The 19,999-nt window shown below is 36.4% G+C and overlaps 3 protein-coding genes across 5 annotated transcripts; 1 reads left to right on the forward strand and 2 right to left on the reverse strand.

Moving 5' to 3' along the window:
* On the forward strand, positions 1-1,066 carry LOC113339065 (chlorophyll a-b binding protein of LHCII type 1-like). The gene has a single exon (XM_026584468.1). The coding sequence runs from the start codon at positions 53-55 to the stop codon at positions 863-865; it is 813 nt and encodes a 270-aa protein (XP_026440253.1). The 5' UTR covers positions 1-52; the 3' UTR covers positions 866-1,066.
* A 1,251-nt stretch (positions 1,067-2,317) lies between these two features.
* Positions 2,318-13,277, reverse strand: LOC113338721 (syndetin-like). 2 transcript variants are annotated; one of them, XM_026584093.1, is made up of 25 exons: positions 12,837-13,277; positions 11,427-11,594; positions 10,495-10,569; positions 9,987-10,065; positions 9,706-9,770; positions 9,412-9,501; positions 9,166-9,255; positions 8,964-9,050; positions 8,686-8,769; positions 8,414-8,533; positions 8,213-8,244; positions 7,925-8,054; positions 6,939-7,520; positions 6,145-6,677; positions 5,976-6,039; positions 5,783-5,885; positions 5,506-5,657; positions 5,221-5,346; positions 4,964-5,034; positions 4,744-4,806; positions 4,445-4,517; positions 3,894-4,013; positions 3,584-3,661; positions 2,785-2,835; positions 2,318-2,688 (listed from the first exon to the last, which is right to left on the reverse strand). In XM_026584093.1, exons 1-25 carry the CDS (start codon positions 13,041-13,043, stop codon positions 2,575-2,577), a joined length of 3,357 nt encoding a protein of 1,118 aa, XP_026439878.1. In that variant the 5' UTR covers positions 13,044-13,277; the 3' UTR covers positions 2,318-2,574. The 2 variants fall into 2 exon arrangements, with proteins under 2 accessions (XP_026439878.1, XP_026439879.1); XM_026584094.1 differs by lacking the exons at positions 11,427-11,594; positions 12,837-13,277 and adding an exon at positions 10,985-11,003.
* A 458-nt stretch (positions 13,278-13,735) lies between these two features.
* On the reverse strand, positions 13,736-16,964 carry LOC113338308. 2 transcript variants are annotated; one of them, XM_026583754.1, is made up of 5 exons: positions 16,848-16,964; positions 16,472-16,646; positions 15,472-16,372; positions 14,416-14,567; positions 13,736-14,308 (listed from the first exon to the last, which is right to left on the reverse strand). In XM_026583754.1, the coding sequence occupies exons 2-5, from the start codon at positions 16,603-16,605 to the stop codon at positions 14,209-14,211; spliced, it is 1,287 nt and encodes a 428-aa protein (XP_026439539.1). In that variant the 5' UTR covers positions 16,606-16,646; positions 16,848-16,964; the 3' UTR covers positions 13,736-14,208. The 2 variants fall into 2 exon arrangements, with proteins under 2 accessions (XP_026439539.1, XP_026439538.1); XM_026583753.1 differs by having other exon boundaries at positions 13,736-14,311.
* Between the last annotated feature and the right edge of the window lie 3,035 nt (positions 16,965-19,999).

Here is a 19,999-nt window from a genome sequence, read left to right on the forward strand (position 1 = left end):
CACCGCATTCTTCAACTGTTCACTAGCCTTTTTTTCTCCCTAAAAAAAGCAAATGGCATCCATGGCTCTCTCATCCCCATCATTTGCTGGCACAGCTATAACTTTGAACTCACAATCAAAGTTCCCAACTAACGTTAGCTCCAGCAGCAACGGAAGGATCATGATGAGGAAGACATCAGCCAAGAAGCCTGCTGCTTCGTCGGGAAGTCCATGGTACGGTCCAGACCGTGTCAAGTACCTTGGACCCTTCTCTGGCGAGTCTCCATCATACCTAACTGGTGAATTCCCTGGTGATTATGGTTGGGATACTGCTGGACTATCTGCAGACCCAGAGACCTTTGCCAAGAACAGGGAATTGGAAGTGATTCATTCCAGGTGGGCCATGCTTGGCGCTTTGGGATGTGTTTTCCCTGAACTTCTCTCTAGAAATGGAGTTAATTTTGGAGAAGCAGTCTGGTTCAAAGCTGGTTCTCAGATTTTCAGCGAAGGTGGACTTGACTACTTGGGAAACTCCAGCTTAGTTCATGCTCAGAGCATCTTGGCGATTTGGGCCACTCAAGTTATCCTTATGGGTGCTGTTGAGGGATATAGAGTAGCTGGCGGTCCACTAGGTGAAATCGTCGACCCTCTGTATCCTGGTGGTAGTTTTGACCCCTTGGGACTTGCTGAGGACCCAGAGGCATTTGCAGAGCTAAAGGTAAAGGAACTTAAAAATGGGCGACTTGCTATGTTCTCCATGTTTGGCTTCTTCGTTCAGGCAATTGTAACTGGAAAAGGTCCTCTTGAGAACCTCGCAGACCACCTTTCTGACCCCGTGAACAACAATGCTTGGTCATATGCCACCAATTTTTCTCCAGGAAAGTGAGAATGTGCATGATAGTCATCTACGATGATATCATTTCCTTTAAAGGCGAACTAGTTTGGTTTTCTTCTGTTTCACTCATATATACTCTGTACATCCATTTAGATTGTAAATTTGGGCAGCGCATCTGTGTACGTTTCACATGTCTATTTGGAACCTCAAACTCAAATTTTGAGCAATGAAAATAATTTGTCAAGTAATATGTCTATCAGATCTGTTTAGCAAAACATGGTATCTACTTTCAGTTACAGACTTCATATGCCATATGGTGCATGTCATTCGAAGTGAAAGCCTACATGTTTCTAGCAAGAAATCCAACCAAATTTTCAGACAGCAAAATGTTTGCTGCTTTTTCCTAGGCACCCACTTGGAATTGATCTTGTCGACATAAACTTATCAGATTCATCGGTATGTGGAGTTTTCTTAACAACATTTTTGGAATTAAACCGACTGCAAGAATGTCATATTGTGCAAAGATAAGGCAAGCGAACAGTATTAACATTGATAGTTTTGATCATATTCATTATTTCTGGAGATAAATGTGGTTACCCCAACTGACACAAATTCATAGTTTTGATCTTCGGAAGCTGTTGACACGGATATACAGTCTCTTGTTTCCCTCACACACGGAGATTAAGTTCATCTTTGTCAGATGATGACCCTACAAATGTCTCGACATTCCTTTCTCCTAGTGCTTTCAGTGAAACAAAGCTGTTGATGTAGGACTCGTATCGATACGGCCTCAGACTGTTTAGAGGACTATAATCCTTCGTCTCTCTTTCTTTTTTTATTCTTTTTTTTCTTTTTAATGCGAAATTCCATCTCTTTCTGTCTGTACTAGAAAAATTCCTCACAGGGTATCCTTTATATTTTTGGACTTGGCAAAAAAACAAAAAAAAAAAAAAAAAATCCTTTATAAAATTACCCTCGCATGTCACGTGTAAGTCACATGTTAGCTGAACTTTGTTTGCATTTGAATAGCTTGGTAACAAAGAAGCATATCAGCGAACGGTCTATGGAAGTAGTGCACTGCACCTCAAATGGATTAAGAGTTCAAAACTTCTGACAGAATTAAGATTCTTTTATGGGAAATAATCTCTCCCGCGACCATGAAGACATCATAGTGCTATACTTGTTGGTTTCGGCTTGCATGTACGAGGCTGGGAGGACCAGTAGTTGTCATAGGGTAAAAGTGATTGCATCAGAGAATTCATATCTGTATTCCAATTTGGAATAGCTGAAGATTCATTATTTCAGAGCATGTGCATTAAAATCTGTTTCCAATCACAATCATCGATTGTGATGTTACAAGCTGCAACATGAGGAATCCAAAGCAACCAAATGCATCATGGTTCGGTGGCAGTCTTTTAGCTGAGCTCATCTCTGGTCATAAAAAACAAATACTTGCAACACACAGTTCATTCAACTATATATATTATTATCATATTCCTTTACTCGACTTTGAAAGTTCATATGTGATATCAAAATGAATTGTAGTATATCAGTACACCGGAAGCTATACAAACCTCGAATGCCCGTTCAGTTTATATTTATATGGATTCGGGGATAGAACTTTTCTACTATCCAAATTACACAGCAAAAATACAAGATGCGACGCGGAAAAATGAAGGAAAAAACTCCAAACCTTACTAATTAAAGAAAAAGCAATTAGGGATTATATACTGCTGACTGAGACCATACACTGGACTAAACTACATACTTCCTGCTTCAATCTTTTCTAACACCTCCAACCTCGTTTTTCTTTTCCAGTTATTTGTTGATGCAACTAAGTTGACAAGCCCTGTTATTTGATTTTTACTGTATTCCTGTAAACAAAAAAGGGGCTAATGAGAATTTCCCTCTGGCAACATCCACCGATTGTAATGATCTTATCAGGTAAATTATGACGAATAAGTACGTACCGGATGAGCGCGTGCCCAGTGAACATATTCTGTTTCCGGAAGGTAGTAAGCCTGTTTCACAATAGAAAGGATAACAACAGCTTGAGAAAAAAGATGATAATTTCCATCATAGGCATATATATTGCAAGTTACGGAAGCAAAGAAATGCCTAATACATGATCCATTTCACAACTCTGATATCAACAATTTCTTTGTCCATAAGCTGTTTGGGGTTATTAGGACATGTTAAAGACGAAAACTTTGTCTTATTTCTTATGTAAAAAATGAAACCAACAATCCAACATATAAGAAAACTGACAAGGAGTGTGAAATCATGTTCCATGAAAGAAAGTTCTTATCTTAATGGTTTTTAATTTTGCCAATGCTGGAAGAGAATATAACTGTGCCTATTATCTTGAAATTTAACCTCAACTTTTTCTTCTATCCAGTTTCAACTCCAATATACATATAGGTAAACAAATATGGTATCTGTTTTTGTTTTTTTGTTACCATGGCTTTCAGCTAAGAAATCACAACCGATTTCTGCTGTTCTAACTTCTAACAGTTATACATTGTTTTAACCTAGCACAGCTGAAATTTTACGGTTATTAATACTTTTTGAGCGATGAAATGCCAACTAGTATTAATTAGTATCAAGTAAACTGGTGTTATCTACTTATCTTGGTTAAATTCCTACCCTAACAAACCTAAGAATCACACACAGACGATGTGCACTGCAGTTCAGCAAGTAAGAAGTTATCATAATTGATAAGTGAAAAATAGAGCAATCACATAAAGTGCTGCAGATTTTTGTGGTTACCTTGATAAAAGTTTCAACAATTTGCACCTTCGGCCTCACATCAAAAGAGACGAAATGTTTTAGTCCATTAATTAAGACCTGAATGAAACGAGATAAAAGTTCATTACAGATTTATAGTTCAAGATAGAAAAGGGTTTCAACTGCCCTTTTGCTTTACGGTAATCTGCAACATACATCTTGTTAGATGGCATGAAAAGGTAGGGTGTTCTAATAGATGAAATACCCGAAGGGTAACTTACTAACTTCCCAAATTAGAAGTACGGCTCAATTGTGATGTGAAGTGTAAAATTTTGTACAATTAAAGAAATACCTGAAGGTCTAATGACATCAAAGCTCGCCCCTCAGGTGTACACCTTTTTACTCTTGATAGACCTTCAATAAGGGTTTCCGCAACATTTTCAAGCCCAAATGCCAAAAGGAGATCTTGAACCTGGTAACAATCAAGGCCGATTAGTTACTAATATGTTAAAAAGTTCGAGACATCAAGAGATTTGCATAGTGAATGAGTTATTTAGTTTATCCACTTGCATATAAACGCCAAACAATTACCTACAAGTGCCCTTCAGTAATTAAATGCACTAGTGATATGACATCTAATTTATGTTACAGTCAACATGTAGATGTCAAAAACATGCAGAAAGTAATCATCTAACACAATCACTAGAAGTAGCCCAAGGAAAACTAGAAACAGATGCAAACTATATTGTTCAGTAGCTAGCATCAACACAATCACTAGAAGTAGCCCAAGGAAAACTAGAAACAGATGCAAACTATATTGTTCAGTAGCTAGCATCAACGTGATAATGATATCTTGATAAACTTAATAGAATTACTATACATCTTATCGTCATGAAACTTTACCTCCTTGTCAATTCCACCATGAGCCAGCCTTGTTTTATAATGCTTGAATTCTCCCAGCAATAAATCAACATACCTATTCATATTCGACGTCAAATGTGATTAAAAGCTTATTGCAGTAACCAACTACTGCATATAATACAGCAGAACAAAATGAGAAAATAAGGTAGCAAAGCCAACATGTGTTTCCTTAATATTTTTCAGTAAAAACCCTCGGAATTTTCCTATAGGGTATGATTAACTCGTAATACAATGCTCTTTCTGAAGATGATATACAACCAAAATGGTGTTCCAAAACTTACCCATTATGCTCTAGTCCAAGCTCTTTCACCTCCCATTTAGAATTGGCAATTCTATCCACATACCTGATGAAATTTTAAACTGTCAAAATCCGTACCAGACAGATGGAGCTCCTTCAGTGAAAGTTTAAAATATTTTTAAGGACAATAACTAACACAAATATTGGACTCCAGAATTTCCTGGACAATTAAATGCCACATAACAGTAGTGAAATGAGTTTACCCATTGATATGTAGCAGCAACCTTGCAGTTGTCCTATGAATGTGATTTGTAAGATCTGGTACACATCCAACCTGAGGGAAACCATAATTAGAAGAAACTTAAAGACTTTCACAAAACCAGGATGCTTGAACTTCAGTATTTGAAGCAAAAACTGTTGATAGCTGACATATTGGTAATTTGGTATATCCTTATGTCAAAACAGGACACCAACTGGCATACTACTCAGTGCTTCAATCTAACTTGGCAAATAGACTCACCAAATTCACATAGAAATCCTCAACTGCAGCTGCATTGTTCTGTAAAAGCATTGACTGAAGATGAGCCTTAGATCTTTGCAACACCCGAGCAACAAGTTGAACAGTCTCCACTCCTGCACATCTTTCCTGTGACAACCAAACTGTATTAATATTCCTAAGTTACGTAACTGTACACGTAAACAATCAATCACGGAAGTGATTACTCAGCTAACAGAAGGATATTTGTTTTTCAAAATGACTTTTACGAAGACAAAGAAAAAGGAGGTTCTGTACAGCACCATATACCTTGAGTCCAATGGTAACAGCCGGTGTATGGCTGGGAGGACTAGTAGGTGTCACATCAGATGTGGGTGAAAATGAAGAAAATGATGCAGCCTGGGGTTTTAGCCACTGATCACAATCTTGGGCTATCCTAGACAAGGCTGTCTTCAAGCGGGCTGGACACCAAAAACAAGTCAACTTTGGAATGTTAAAATCATCTAAAACACATCGTGCATCAAACAGAAATAGAAACACTTCAAAGAAAAGTAGAGAAAGATTACATATCAGCATAAGCACTTACGATTGAGAGGATCTGTTGAGCCTTTTCCAGATGGATAAGTGTCTCTTTGGCAAAATGCTTCAAATACATAATGGAAAAACACTTCAAACAACTGGCATATTCCCTGATAACATTGTAAGATAATTGAAAAAATTAAAATGGTTAAATTTGACGCTGAAATGTAACACATGGTAGCAAACGTATTGAAACATACCCTAAAGAACTCGATGTTCACTATTTCCAATTTCTGCATGAGCCTTGCATATTTGTCCATTAACCTATTTTCATGAAGGCAAACAACATAGAACATTAGATAGATCAAGAGATAAACATGGGACAAGTGAGGCTCCAAAACGTCTGGATTCAGAATTCAGAGACTATACCTCAGCAGACTAAGTGAGGACCCGGTTTGCGCTGTAATATCTTCATCATTACAGTGAGAAGAGTGGTTTCTTGAGTGGCTGGGCTTAGAGATCCGACTTGGAAGCTGACTATCCTCGTCAATAAAGTCAGCATGAAGATCTTCATTTTCATCTTCTGAAACAGAACTATTCTTGTTCTTATCATTTGCATCGCTCTTTCTTGGAGACAATTTATAATTCTGGAAGTGCAAACTGTCATTTTCTCCAGATTCGCTCAACGGTGAGGAGACAGGAGATTCTTTGGAGCCGGGAGTCAGCTTCAGCAAAAATGGATTTCCTGATTTAACCCACTGTGCAAATCCATTCTTCTGGTTGACATTTTGAACTGGATCGGGTAGCTTTCGAGAATGAAGAACCCGGATCTTGGAAGATTTACCATCAGATGGAGCAATTATAGGTGCTCCATCACCAACAAGGCCAGCAAAACTAATTATCTGTACTGTGTCTGGTGGCATTTTCAGCCATGTCTCCTTCTCTAGAACCATTTTTAGTGCCTGGTAGAAAAAAAAAACTATCACGTTATTAGAACGACAACTGTAATATACTTATTCTATGACGCCTGGACAGAGAGAAATTCTAAATTCACCATTTAACGTCTCAAGTTACCAATATATGAATAGCTATCTTCAGAAAACTCAAAACTACCTGTGCACCCCTAACCTATTTACTAAGGTCTGTTTAAATAGACAACGGACATTACCATATGACTTATTTTAACAATAACAATAGAGATAGGAAATCGCTAGGTGACATACGTATATATTTTGGCGATGAAAAGCTGCAAAATGATTTTCACAAACAGTCTTCAATCTTTGCCTAAACTCAACTGCTTCAACCCCACAAAAAGCCTCTCCAGCCAAGATGAATACATTCAGATCTTCATAATTTCTCAAGAATTGGTGTACACTTGATGAACAAACCGCAGAAGAGGAAAGCAATACGGATATGCGACTAGTGGTAAGTTGCCAAAGGTTCTTTCGCCCTCTATGTAGTGTTTGTGAAACGAATACTATGGCATCCTTCCTCAGATGATCCCATGAAGATCCACTACTTGATGCTCCGCTACCGCCATCCCGTGTTTCCGAATCTGGATTTTGAGCATTTGACGAAGTGGACGCATTGCCTCCAGTAGATTCGCTCAGAGACGATTTACTTGTTGCAGATTCAGTTGCTGAGATTGGAATTGGCATTCTTTCAGCAGATTGAAGTAAATAACCATTTTCTGAACCAGAGTTGCTCAAAGCTTTGGATGTTGAATCAATATGAGGAACCCCTTTTGGGGACCCAGCTATGGCACTGCAATTCTGTGTTGTATCGGAAGCCCGACATTCTGAATCCTGCAACAAAGGTGTAATTAGCCGAAAGCCAGAGCTCATGCATGGATGATAGAAACCAGAAGGGACTCAAGGTATACCATGTTTTTCTAGCATAACACAATTTTCGGAATCCAAATATACTATGGACATATATTAATTTATTGTTTAGACCGATATGTACACTACGTCATTATAAAATATTCGAGTAAATTGTTTGAAAGTACACCACTGCTGGTTGATAGAAAGATTCAAAATGGATCAACGGTCTGAAATGGATAGATAAAATACATATCTCGACTTTCGTCTAAGAAAAACTTGTGATGCTGAAATGTGAGACTACCAAAAAGTGAAACAAGGTAGCCAGCATACCAAAAGCAGGAAACACAAAAATACTAGAAGGTTGAGATGAAGATAACTTCTCTAACCATTCTATCAGGCTGAAAGCCCATGATTGAGTAATATGAGCACATCAACTTATAGAGGCTACCCAGGGTTCTTAATAGGCACTCCCTAAACTTGGATTCCGGAATCTGGAGGCAGAGATCGCTGTATGTTCTGGAAAGGAAATTCAGTTAAACCAACATACACAAAGATATACCAAAGCCGATGCAAGGTCAGGACTTTGGAATAAGCAGAATATTTCAAGTTCCAGCCAACATTTAATAGATCATAAAAGAAGATATTATATACACTCAGCCACGCGAAAGGCGTACCTACTCTTTTGCATATGCAGTAACCCTTGATCCTGCAAATTAAACCGTCTATCTGAGAAAGTTGTGTTCTATAGATAGAGAATAAGAAAAGTTGAGAGAGGCTAACAAAAGAAAGAAATAGGAATCCTTCTGCAGAACCTTCTCTAGTAGAAGAAAAAATACATCGAAAAAGCACGGAGGCCAAAGAAAAAGATCGGTTACCTCTTGTATAATATTCTTTAACACTGATTGAGTTTCTGAGAGAACTTCCTGCATAAAGAAACTCTGTATTTTTTCGGCAAGACCAGTAATGTCCCCTATTAATGCATAAGCATCAACCACCTACAAAACATTGTCAAAGACTCCCATTAATCTTACATCAGTGAATTAGCAACATTAATGATGCCGATAAAAATCACGGTGTAGCAATGCCTACAAAACAAATCATGAATTTAAGACTACATTGACGTGGGTTCGTGGGGGAATATACTGACTGTTAGATAGTTCTCCTCCTTGAAGTCCTGGCAAACACCTAATAGGAGTGAGTCTAGCTTTTGAAGTGTCTTTGCTAGCCAAACCTGGAACAAATTAAGAAAGTTACAAAACAAGTTCGGCGCGTAAGAACAATAAAAATCGTAAAAGCAAAGTAAAATAATGATGTTATCCTTCGATGACACCAAACTCCATTTTGAATTTTGAACTTTTCATCTGAAGAAGTATATGGGAGAATGTCAGACTGGTATCACTAGCAGTAGCAGAAAAAAGAAGTCACCTCTACATTACGGCTCATTTCTTGTACAGCTGAGAGCTCTGACAGACTATCCAAAACCTGTAAATACTCTGATAGGACCTGAAATGCCTGGTCAAAAAAGGAGAAATACTAATTCAGCATTATAGTGAACGGAACACGTGAGGCAGCAAATGCTCTATCCACAAATATACCAAAAATAAAACAGGATAAGATCAAAACCAACCTTAAAATAATTTCCTTCCTCTACATGCCTTTCAAGTGACATTTGCATCTCAGTTGCGTGACGCAATTCAGTTAGAATCGGGATCAAGTCCTGCAAGTTTCATCACATTGCCAAGCCACAGTTATCATTGTGAAATTTATTATTTTTCCAACCATGTTTTGCAGGCCCTACATCTTTGAAAGCAACTCGGTACAAACTCAACTATTCAAGGGAATCATAGTAAGGTTTTCAGAGATAGTTCCATACCAAGAGAGCTTGTTTCTTTTTGGCCTTTGAAGTGACAACTAAATCCCGTGACACCTCGTTTAATGAAGAAGTTATATGTCTCCTTCCATTCTGCAAAATATTAGAAGACTTATTATATGCAGAAAAAATCCAAGAAAGAAAATTTACAGGGAACGGAAAACAAAACAATAAAAGGCCCTGAACTTTATCAGTAAGAACAATATAATGGTATACGCTAGCATTCCATTTTCCTTTTCCTGCAAAAAAGTTAAAGAAACACTATGAACCCAGTAATTGAGCGAGTTATGATCTTACCTTGCAAATGACATTCGCAACTTTCAAATCTTGCTCTAGTTCCCCCACCAGATGCATCCCCTTAACTAACCAAAAAAAAAAAAGTTTAAGAGTTTCCTTTAGCTTTGAGAATGTCAGAATCTTTTCTATACCATTGCAACATTTCAGTAAAAGAACACTGGAAACATGGACACGAACCAATAGATTTGACGTCTTCTATGATAAAAATTATCAAAATGGTGTATATGGATTATGCATTCCATGATATAAAGATAAAAGCTAAAATCAATATGGGAACTTACCCATCTCTTCATAATGCTCCATAACATGACGTGACAACCGTTCCGATATCCTATCCAGTTGTGCTAATCTAAGTGTAGCCTGTAAAAGGGGAGAATACAAACTGATGTCGAGTCATGAACCAAAATGGAGCAGTTCCAGGAACTATTTAGCGATCTGTGATGACAAAAGTTCAACAACCTGTCGATACAAAAAGTGCCTAACCAGGTGCTAGTCAGAGAATAAACAAGAAAAATCCCTGCTAAACATGTTCGGCCAAATAAGCAACTTTCATACATGAACTACCCTGGCAATAAAATGAGGGAATATCCATCATGGTTTAAGTTCCAGATACACATAAGTTAAACATGCCAACAACACATTAGGTAGAGGAGAACCACCCTTCAATTTATACCTAGCGGCATCATTATGATAAACAAAACCCACGCCCCAAATAGAAGGAAGAAGAAATACAATGCAATTTGCAGCAAGAAGTAAAATAACTGATTGAAGAGGAAGTTGGAGAATTACCTTGCTCTCAAAATATGTTAAATCCTTTTCTTCAGAAGGAATATGATCAAGAACATGTTTAACTGGATCGAACTCCTGCATGCATACAGTACAGCAGACCAGTCAACTACTCACTTTGAGTATGAAGATAAAGTATAGCAGATCAAACCCCTGCATGCATAGCAGACAAGGTATGTACACATATCTGGAGGGACGCACATGCAAAAAGTAGAAATAGTAGCTTAACCAAATACCCAAGTGGACAGTTTAAATCAACTTCTTTCTTTTAAAAATAAGTTTTGATCACTCAACAAATCTTCATCACCAAACCATCATCTTTTTTAAGCAGATAATAGAAACACCAATCCACCATCAATGTGCGCACCTCTCCTCAAACTCTTTGAGAATCATATGAGATATCAACTAGATAAAGATTGTCAAAAGTTGTATGTTATTGAACTAATTAGAGTTTTAAGTCTTAAAGCTACTATTCTGTGCCCTTATATTTTACTTCTCAGAAAATTGAATTATCTTGCACATCTCTCCTCGAAAGCATGCATCAATTTTGAAACTGGAACCTGAAATTGCATTGTGCAGAAAATTAAATTTTTCTGATATGTTTTCGTTTGCATATGCAAAAGAATCATTCACTGTGCGGGATTCAAATTTAAAACTGTGATACCGGAATAATAATTCTTGAACATGAAAGAGGTGCTTCATTATTGCCAACATCATGTATTTCACTAAGTATGATCAGATTAAAAACCCATTTTACATTATCCCATAACATGCCCCTTATAAGTTACTGCATTAAAGGAATGTCAAAGGTATGATAAACAAGCACATCAATCATCATCAGTGATGCAGGGGCATCATCAGGCTGAACACATACAAAGGACTATACGCATGAATCAAATTGTCAAAAGCTCAAAGTTGTACGACTAAAAACCGACCTCTTCGTAGAACTCTTCCTCTATCTCCTCTACTATTTCACCCCGGGGTCTACTTCCATAAATTGAAACCAATTCGTCAGAACCTGATGGCAGTGAGTGTCTTTGATGAGGAGGAAGTGATGCAATAGCTCGAGCTACAGCAGCTGCCGCGACAGCCCGAGCTGGAACCTGTACAAAATAATCAATTCTCGTTTAATTGAAATCCTCGTTAACCACCTCCATGCAACCTCTCAACACACACTCAAAAGCTCATAATTTAAGACATATGTGGTGTAGCTGATACCAAACCAAAGTAACATATAGTTCACTAGTTATCAAGTTAGTGTTCGGCGAGTTAATAACATGTAAACCTAACCACAAGAGTACACCATTACTAATAATCCAATTAAATCAGTTCCATGATGCAAATTTAATGATAATCCATTTTTCTGAAACAATTGAGCTTCTTCAACCTAAAAACAAACTAGCTAATTAAAAACGGCACATAAATAAGAAAAAAAACTAAAGAACTAAGAACCTATACAAAATCATTGCCACTCATTAGCCATAACATCTAGGATGACAGTTCAAACACAAAAAACTCAAAATCATAAAAATGCAGTTCAACCTAATGTGACCTCCAAACACACACTTAAAAGCTCGTAAACAAGGCAATTTAAGGTATCCAGAGATCATGAGTGACTACACCAGGTATAATGCAGTTTGCTAGTTTTCAAGTTATTGTGCGGCAAGTTGACAGCCAGTAAACCTAACAACGGGAGTAAACAAGTATTACTAATTTGATTAACTCAATTCCAAAATGCTATTTCTAACTGTAATCCATTTCTGAATTCATTGAGCCTCTTTAACCTCTAAAATAGACCAACTAATTCCAATACGCTGCACAATTTAGAAAAATAAACAAAGAAACAGGAACCCGTATACAACTGCCACCTCTACACTAACAGTTCAAACACAAGAAATTACGAATACAGGATAATAAAATACTCAAAAGAAAGATACATGTCATAACATTACTAGTGTACATCCATATAGTGTCTTAGGAGTTATCGAGGTAAAAGTTCACAACAACTAAACCTAATTCGATATAATCATTATACATCACCTCTCATTTACTCATAACCTCTATGGTGACAGCTCAACGCAACAAATTACAAATTTAAGGATCATGATAGGATCACCAGTATACAATGTAGTTCTCAAGTCAAACGAGTTAAGTGTTTACAATAACAACTAAACCTAATTTCATCAATTCATTTACAAAACCAAATTTCTCATCATAATCAACCTCCTTAACCAATTAATCATTCAATTAAGCTTCCTATAACTAAAACGAACGACCTAATTTAAGAAGTAATCCAGTTCGATCATTTCAAAAACTCAAAATAACAGAAATGATTATATTCTTACCTCAGGTCGATCAGAAGAAAGAGGTAAAATCCCTAAAGATCTAGCAGATCGAACTGAACTAAGTATCTTTTCACCAACTTTAGATAAATCCATTATTCCAACTCCTCCTTCTTCGTCTTGTTGTTGCTGAGTAATTCCTCCTTGATTAAATAACAAATTGAACAATAAAACCCTAGGAGGAGGACTTGACGACGATGCTTCAATCATTGATCAATGTCTGCATTTCAGAACAGATACGCTCTTTCTCTCTTTAAAAAAATCAGATCCGATTCTTGTTTTCTTTCTGAGTTAGAGAAACTTCTTCTACAAATGAATATCTCTGTTTGGTAAAATGAAGGAAAAAAATAGTTTCTCTCTCTGTACAAAATGTATTCTCTTCTAGTTGTTGTTTAGTATTTTTTTACTGCTACTGTCTATTTCTCTACATTTCCCTCTCTCGCTTATTACATACTCTCTAGTTCATGATTCATGGAGGAGAAAGAAGAATTTTACAGGAGGAGAGTTAATGATCTAGTGTTCAGTGGTGTATGGAGGATTAGGTGGTACGGTATTTATAACCGGTGATGTATTTTTTTGAAGAGAGGATTGACTGATGATGAGAAGGTGAGTATTGTATGCTTAATGTGCATAGGGAATTCGGTGTACCGGATTCTTAAGACGTTGAATATTATGATAAGAGAGATAATCATTAGTGGACCCCGCCATTACATAGTTCGTAAAGTAACATGTGAGCAATGATTTTTATTTTTAAAGTTGACTGAAAAAATGTCCTCCAAGAAAAAGTAAGGGGTTGGATTCGAATCGGATGAGATGCATGACTGGAAACTGGTTCACTTGATCGGCGATTTACCGCAAAACGGCAAGGCAAATTAGATTCAGAGAGAGGGAAAACGAGCATATTTCGGATTTAACATCTTGAAATCCCATCTAAGCAGGCAGTGGATACTAGAAAGTAATGCAGTTCCCAAATTACAATAGCACTCAGGATCAGTTTCTGGTGAATAGAACTTCATAAGCCAGGCTGCCAGGCTCAAAAAGCACAAGCAGTGGCTGCTCAACCACATGACATCTAAGATTGGTGACAACACAGAACAACCTAATGATAAATGTTGCCCTTTATCACCACCAAGCACCAAATAATAAATGTGACAACACTTAGCGCCAGATAATACAATAAACACGAATTCTAATCGACCAGAAATACATTACTCAAGTAAGCACTTCTGGAGACCTAAATTCTTACTGATTTTATTTCGCTCTCAAAAACTGCTACTCCATCCAAAACTTTATAAACGCGTCGCTAAGTGGCTGCTGGTTTCTTTGTGCTGGAGAGTAGAGACCTACATTCTTATAGCTTCACTGTCAAAAATTGCTAGTCCATCCAAAAATTTATAAATGCAGTAATAAATGCTTTAATGGCTGCCATAGCTGGATTTGTCTCATGTTTCTTCGATGTAGCTTGCCATGATTCCCTGCTAAAAGAAAAACCAATTTCATTTTAGGAGCCTAGTTTTACACAGTATTCATTAATCTGCATGTACCATTAGTGAGTTCAGAATTAAGCTCTAGAAACTCTTACAGGTTAATCCGGTCGTATGTAGACTTCTTTCCTTTGTCACTTTGGATACCTTGCATATCAACATTAGTGCCAACATCTTCTACTTGAGAAAGTGATTTGCTGTTTTTAGCATTGTTGTCCAAGGAATACGAGGCGCCTGGAACGATTTTAGTCTGTGTGGGAGATAGAAGAAGTAAATTACAAACACATTTTAGTCATTGAGGTTTCTATATGAAAGCTATATGCACATTCAAGGTCCCCCACAAAGCCACATCCCATCTATTTTAACATAACTTATTAGATGCTTTCAGTTTCTGAACCACTTCTTGATCCTTGAGTCAAGATCGCATATATAGTGTTTATTATCTTCTTCAATAGATCATGGCAAATTTCTGAAAAAATGACCTCCATTTAACAAGTGGCGTAACTACTCTGTCTTTTCGATTTGCAGATATGAATTTGCTTTTCTAATAGCAGTCTACATGCATAGATTTCAATCTCTGAAACCACTTATCAAGTCACCCTGAAGATGACATCAAAATGGATATACTTAAAGCTACGAGCTATTTTTATATGATACAAAGAGATATACATCATGGACTCATGAACTCATCTGTCCACCCTAAATACCTAATTATTACTGAGCAATGAAGTAAACATATAAGATAGCATGGTTCACAGCAAGGCCCTAAAGCGCGTTAACAATATGAGCAATACAAATGAAGAAATTCAGCCTACAAAGTGGTGTTCCAGTAGACTAAATAGTTATTACTAATGTTTACATGTAATTCATTCAAGATACATCCCAGGAAGAAAAAGTCGAACTTGGATGCTGATGATTTAAATGCCATCAATTTTTTTCTTTAAACCCATGCGCATAGACAGATAGATATTATTATTATTGTTTTCGGGAAAGGTGTACGAAATTCACATTTAGAATCAGCACATTTGCATCTTAACAGAAATGACCTAGTGATACAGCTTCTGATGTTCTCCATAAGTAACTATGTAAAATGAGAATATGAAAGTGGGACATAATCAGACAATAGATATGCAAAATGAAATATAAAAAATTACCTCATTTTCTGAAACCACCTGACTGCGATGAGATGTATGTGAGGTTAAGACGTCGTTAGAAGGTTGATCAATATGAATGTCCTTGTTTTCCTCAGTCTCAACACTCTGTACAGCATCAGTGCAACTTGGTCTTTCAACCACTGGATGGATATCATTTCCTGCTGATTTCACTTCCGCGAAACCAGATGATTCATCTTCATTTACCATAGAGTTCATTGTTTCCAACACGATATCATCTTTCCTTGTTGCAGATGATATTTCCACCTCCTTCACTTCATGCTCTTCTAGAACTATAGTTAGGTCCTTTGCATCACCTGAGCTTCCATCGCCGCCGTGATTCACTTTGGGAGCAGGGATTACAGGGAAGGTTTCCACTATAACGCTCGTCGCCATAGGAGTTACTTTAGATGCAGGGGATTGAACAATCACTTGCGCTTCTTCCAATTTCCCCTCCGAGGTTGAAATGACTTTCACATCCGTACAAGGCATCTCATAGCTCAAATATGCTGTAGATGTCTCTGATTTAGTCTCAGTACATTCTTTATCCACCAAATTCCCTTTATTAGAACTTCCACTCTCAAAAATCTGTTGATGTTTACCATTAACTTGCCCATTCACAGTATCAACCAGTTCTTCTCCAGCATTATGGTTAGGAACAAAATGAGTTCCACTGGATGACGCATACAATTCATTAAGTGGTTGTGTTGAAATCGATCCAAGAGGATAACGTTCAGACATTTGGTCTTCATTTTGCTCGTCTAATGTGAATTTCGCAGGACCGAGTACTCTATTTTCCTGAATTACTTCTCTAACAATTTCACGAACTGTATAAAACGATCCACCTACTTCTTTATGTGTGAGATTAAGCGACGGAAAACTTCCTCCGTTTGAGTTCTGGTACCTAAAAGAAAAAGCAACTCAACAATCAAATTTCTTGAACCCAAAATCAAAATGAAGAAATTTGGGGAAATTACGAAAGTAAAGTTAGAATACAGCTTACTTCTTTATATAAGATTCGACCATGGATTTTCTTTCCTCCTTAGATCGTCGGATACGTGATTTCTTACTTCCAGAATCACTACAGTTAGCTAGGGCAAAGGTTTGCCCTACCCATGGAACCTTAACAGCGTGCATTTTATTAACCAAAAATGTTCACCAGGCTCAAAAAATTTAACCTAACAGAACAAAAAAAAATCACAATTAAGCTTAGCATCACTCATTCACAAATGTTTGCCCTAATAGTCCTAAGGAAATGTTAAAGAGGGTGTGGTTAAACTGAATTAAACCTCAAAATGAAAGAAAATGAAAACCCCAACAGAAAGAACTCAATCACACTAATTTAAATTCTAGAATAAATCGAGCGAAATGATTTTTACCTGAGCTGGATTGTTTGAGCAGAGCTAGAGAGATGAAGGAGAAACCCTTGATGTTGAGGTGGAAAAGAATACTGATTTTGTAGTTGGGGGTGGGGTTTTCAAAATTATTTAAGAGGGTTTAAGTTTTCGTTTACATAAACCTCAGGGAACACTTACTTTACTTGTCATCCTATTGATTTGTGATGTGTTGTATATTGATATGGGGTGTCCTTAACTGTCATTTAAAATTGCTAGCCTGACATCGAGCAGAATCACTAAAGTTAGCTGCAATGATATGCGGCAAGTGTGGAGGAGTCGAAAAATCTCAGTGATAACATACATAGAAACTCTTTCTCCTCACTCTTTCATTCCTTCTTCTCTAGCATGAGCACCACCGGCAGCCTTTTTCTGCTCAAATTTGGTTTGTTTTGGGTCATATTTAACTAGATTTCTTCGTTATTTCTTGTTTTATAGTGTAGTTAGTTGCTTTAATTTAGTTGTTATATTGTGTTTTCTAATAATCTACACATTTACAGTAGTTTTATCTACAGTTTGGAGATTTATTTACCCTTTAACGGCTTTGTTGGTTTGGTTTTAAGATCAAATGAAATCTGTTATTAGGAGGGAAAGAATGGATACGAAGAGAGAATTTTTTTACCAAATTCCAATTAATGTGTGGTCAAAGTCAAACACAATGAATATCCGTAAAAAATTTCAACATTCCCACCCTACCCCTAATGCGTAATGACCTAACTGTTCTCAATCCATATTTACCAAGGATTTCATCACCGTGTTCATCTCTTCGTCCGAAAATGAAAAACCCTAACCTTTTAATAAACCCTAACTTTTTCGTTAGGACAAGAAAAATAGAATCATAAAGTATTGTTTTGTGTGATTACCTATGTTGTGTGGTATGTTCAGCTTCATGTAGTCCACCGCTATTGTGAATTTACGATTTATGACATTAATCATTGGTTCTCAATTTTCCAAGCTCTAGATATGTTATAGCATGCTCCTATTATGAGTTGTTTGTACTTTACAACACTATTAATAGTATTATGAGTAAAATGAATACTTGTGTGTTTGTCTGTTTGATGATACCAATTGCACTTTACTTTTTGTGATTGTCTGCGTTCACCAATTAATCTTCTAAGTGATGAAACTACTGTTAGGATCATACTAGAATTTGTAAATGAAATAGCAAAACACATAAACAAAAATTTTATTGAGTTGTAGGTATATTGTCCTCTTTACTGATTTCTAAATCTTTAACACGGTGCACTATAGTCTCATTATCAAGGGCAAGGCTGCCAAGAATATCATTTTGAATGTACGGGATAAAGGAATGACTGATACATTCATGTTCTAAATCAGTTTATATCCTAACCTTCACAAGATTGATGACAAAAAAAAAAAAAAAAACTTTGTTCCTTAGCCAGTGGTGTATCTACCACGTACTTAATCGTCTTATAACGTTCTCTTTTTTTACACTTTTGAAGGAATTTTTTGTTTAAATAATTGGATGTTTTCGCTGTATATTTAGGTCGTGTTTGGCAGCCTTGATATCCTAATCTAGGTTGGGTTATCCCTTAAATAATCATATACTGTGTTTGTGTGGGTGTTTATTCCATGTCAAGATAAGAATAGTGTATCCTACCTAAATTTTAGGAGGCTAAAAAGGTGGGGTTTTGGAACTCCATGTAAAACCTGGAATACCTTAATCCTTTCCTGGGTTAGACAGTTATTTTTATAACTACTTTATTTTAAATTTTTCTTATGCTCAAAACAATAAATTTATATGGTTAAGTTTTTTATTTATTTATTAATTAACTAATTTAGGTTGCATACAAGTTTGTTGACAAACAACATACTACATTAACCCAATGTGGAAAACAAACACCATTTAACATAACCATTACCATGATAGCCTTGGATAAACCAAAGAATACCCTAAACTGGACAACATTTTTCATATCCAAGCTGCAAAACAGACCCTTAAGCTTTCTGATTCTTAGCTAGGAGTTATTCGGTTGATAAACCAAAATGATAAACATCAAGGATATTGTAGACATTTCATCAATATTGTAAAAAGTCAATATCTCCTCAAAATTCTTGATTCCCTCCTTATAATTCTTCCCACCTCAAATTCATTTCTTCCCTCCTAATAACAGGACTCGATCAAAAGGGATGTTATCCAACGATGAAAATCTTCATCTTTGTTACCTCTGCGATGAAATCTTCATCATTAATTATCGGAAAACTTAATCGATAATTTATTTGACGATGAAATTCTCATTTCTAGTTACAAAAGAATTGAGAAAATCACTTTGAGGGCACATCTTTCTAAAGAAGAAAAGTAAAAAAAAAAAAAAGTTGGCATATAATTCTGAAAAAAAAAGAACATTCTTTTTCTGATTTAATCGGATCTTATTCATACTTGTATTTTTCTTACTCTGGTAATTTGTCTCTTTCTCTTGTCTGGTTTCCCAGTATTGTACTTTTGCGATATGATCTTGTTTATTTATGTTCTTTTACTTTCGATATTAAACTCATTGTAACTTCGAATTACTATTAATGACATGGTTATATTGACATAATCATGACATGGTTTGGCCATTTTTTCTACAAAATCCAAACGACAATGTATTTGAAGCTAATTTTTCGGTGACATGTTCCTCTTATATAGCTCTACATTTCTACCAAAAATGAGAGCATTTCGAGACGTATAAGACTACCATATACCATTTTGAATATCAATCGTTGAAGATTAACGGTTTAAATTAAAATTTATGGATGGTGAAGTTTCGCATATCAGGATACTCTCATTTCTGGCAGGAATGTAGAGCTGTATAAGTGGAACATGTGACCAAAAAATAAGCTTCAAACTCGTTGTCGCTTGGATTTTGTAGAAAGAATGGCCAAACCATGTCATGATTATGTCAATATAACCATGTCATGGATCTTGTCGCATTAATGAAAAGGTTTATTTTTATCAAAAAATAATAATATATATATAGTTATATAGTTATTTGAGGACACACATCACTACAGGAGAGGACTACAATTGAGGCTAGCTTAATTACTTAGTGCAATTGGGTTTTTTCTTACCAAAAAATTATTTAGAAAATATGGGCTATTTAAACAGTGTAGCTAGCGAATGACCAATTCCAAAT

The sequence above is a fragment of the Papaver somniferum genome, unplaced genomic scaffold (genome assembly GCF_003573695.1).
Source record: "Papaver somniferum cultivar HN1 unplaced genomic scaffold, ASM357369v1 unplaced-scaffold_19, whole genome shotgun sequence".
NCBI classification, from domain to species: Eukaryota; Viridiplantae; Streptophyta; class Magnoliopsida; order Ranunculales; family Papaveraceae; genus Papaver; species Papaver somniferum.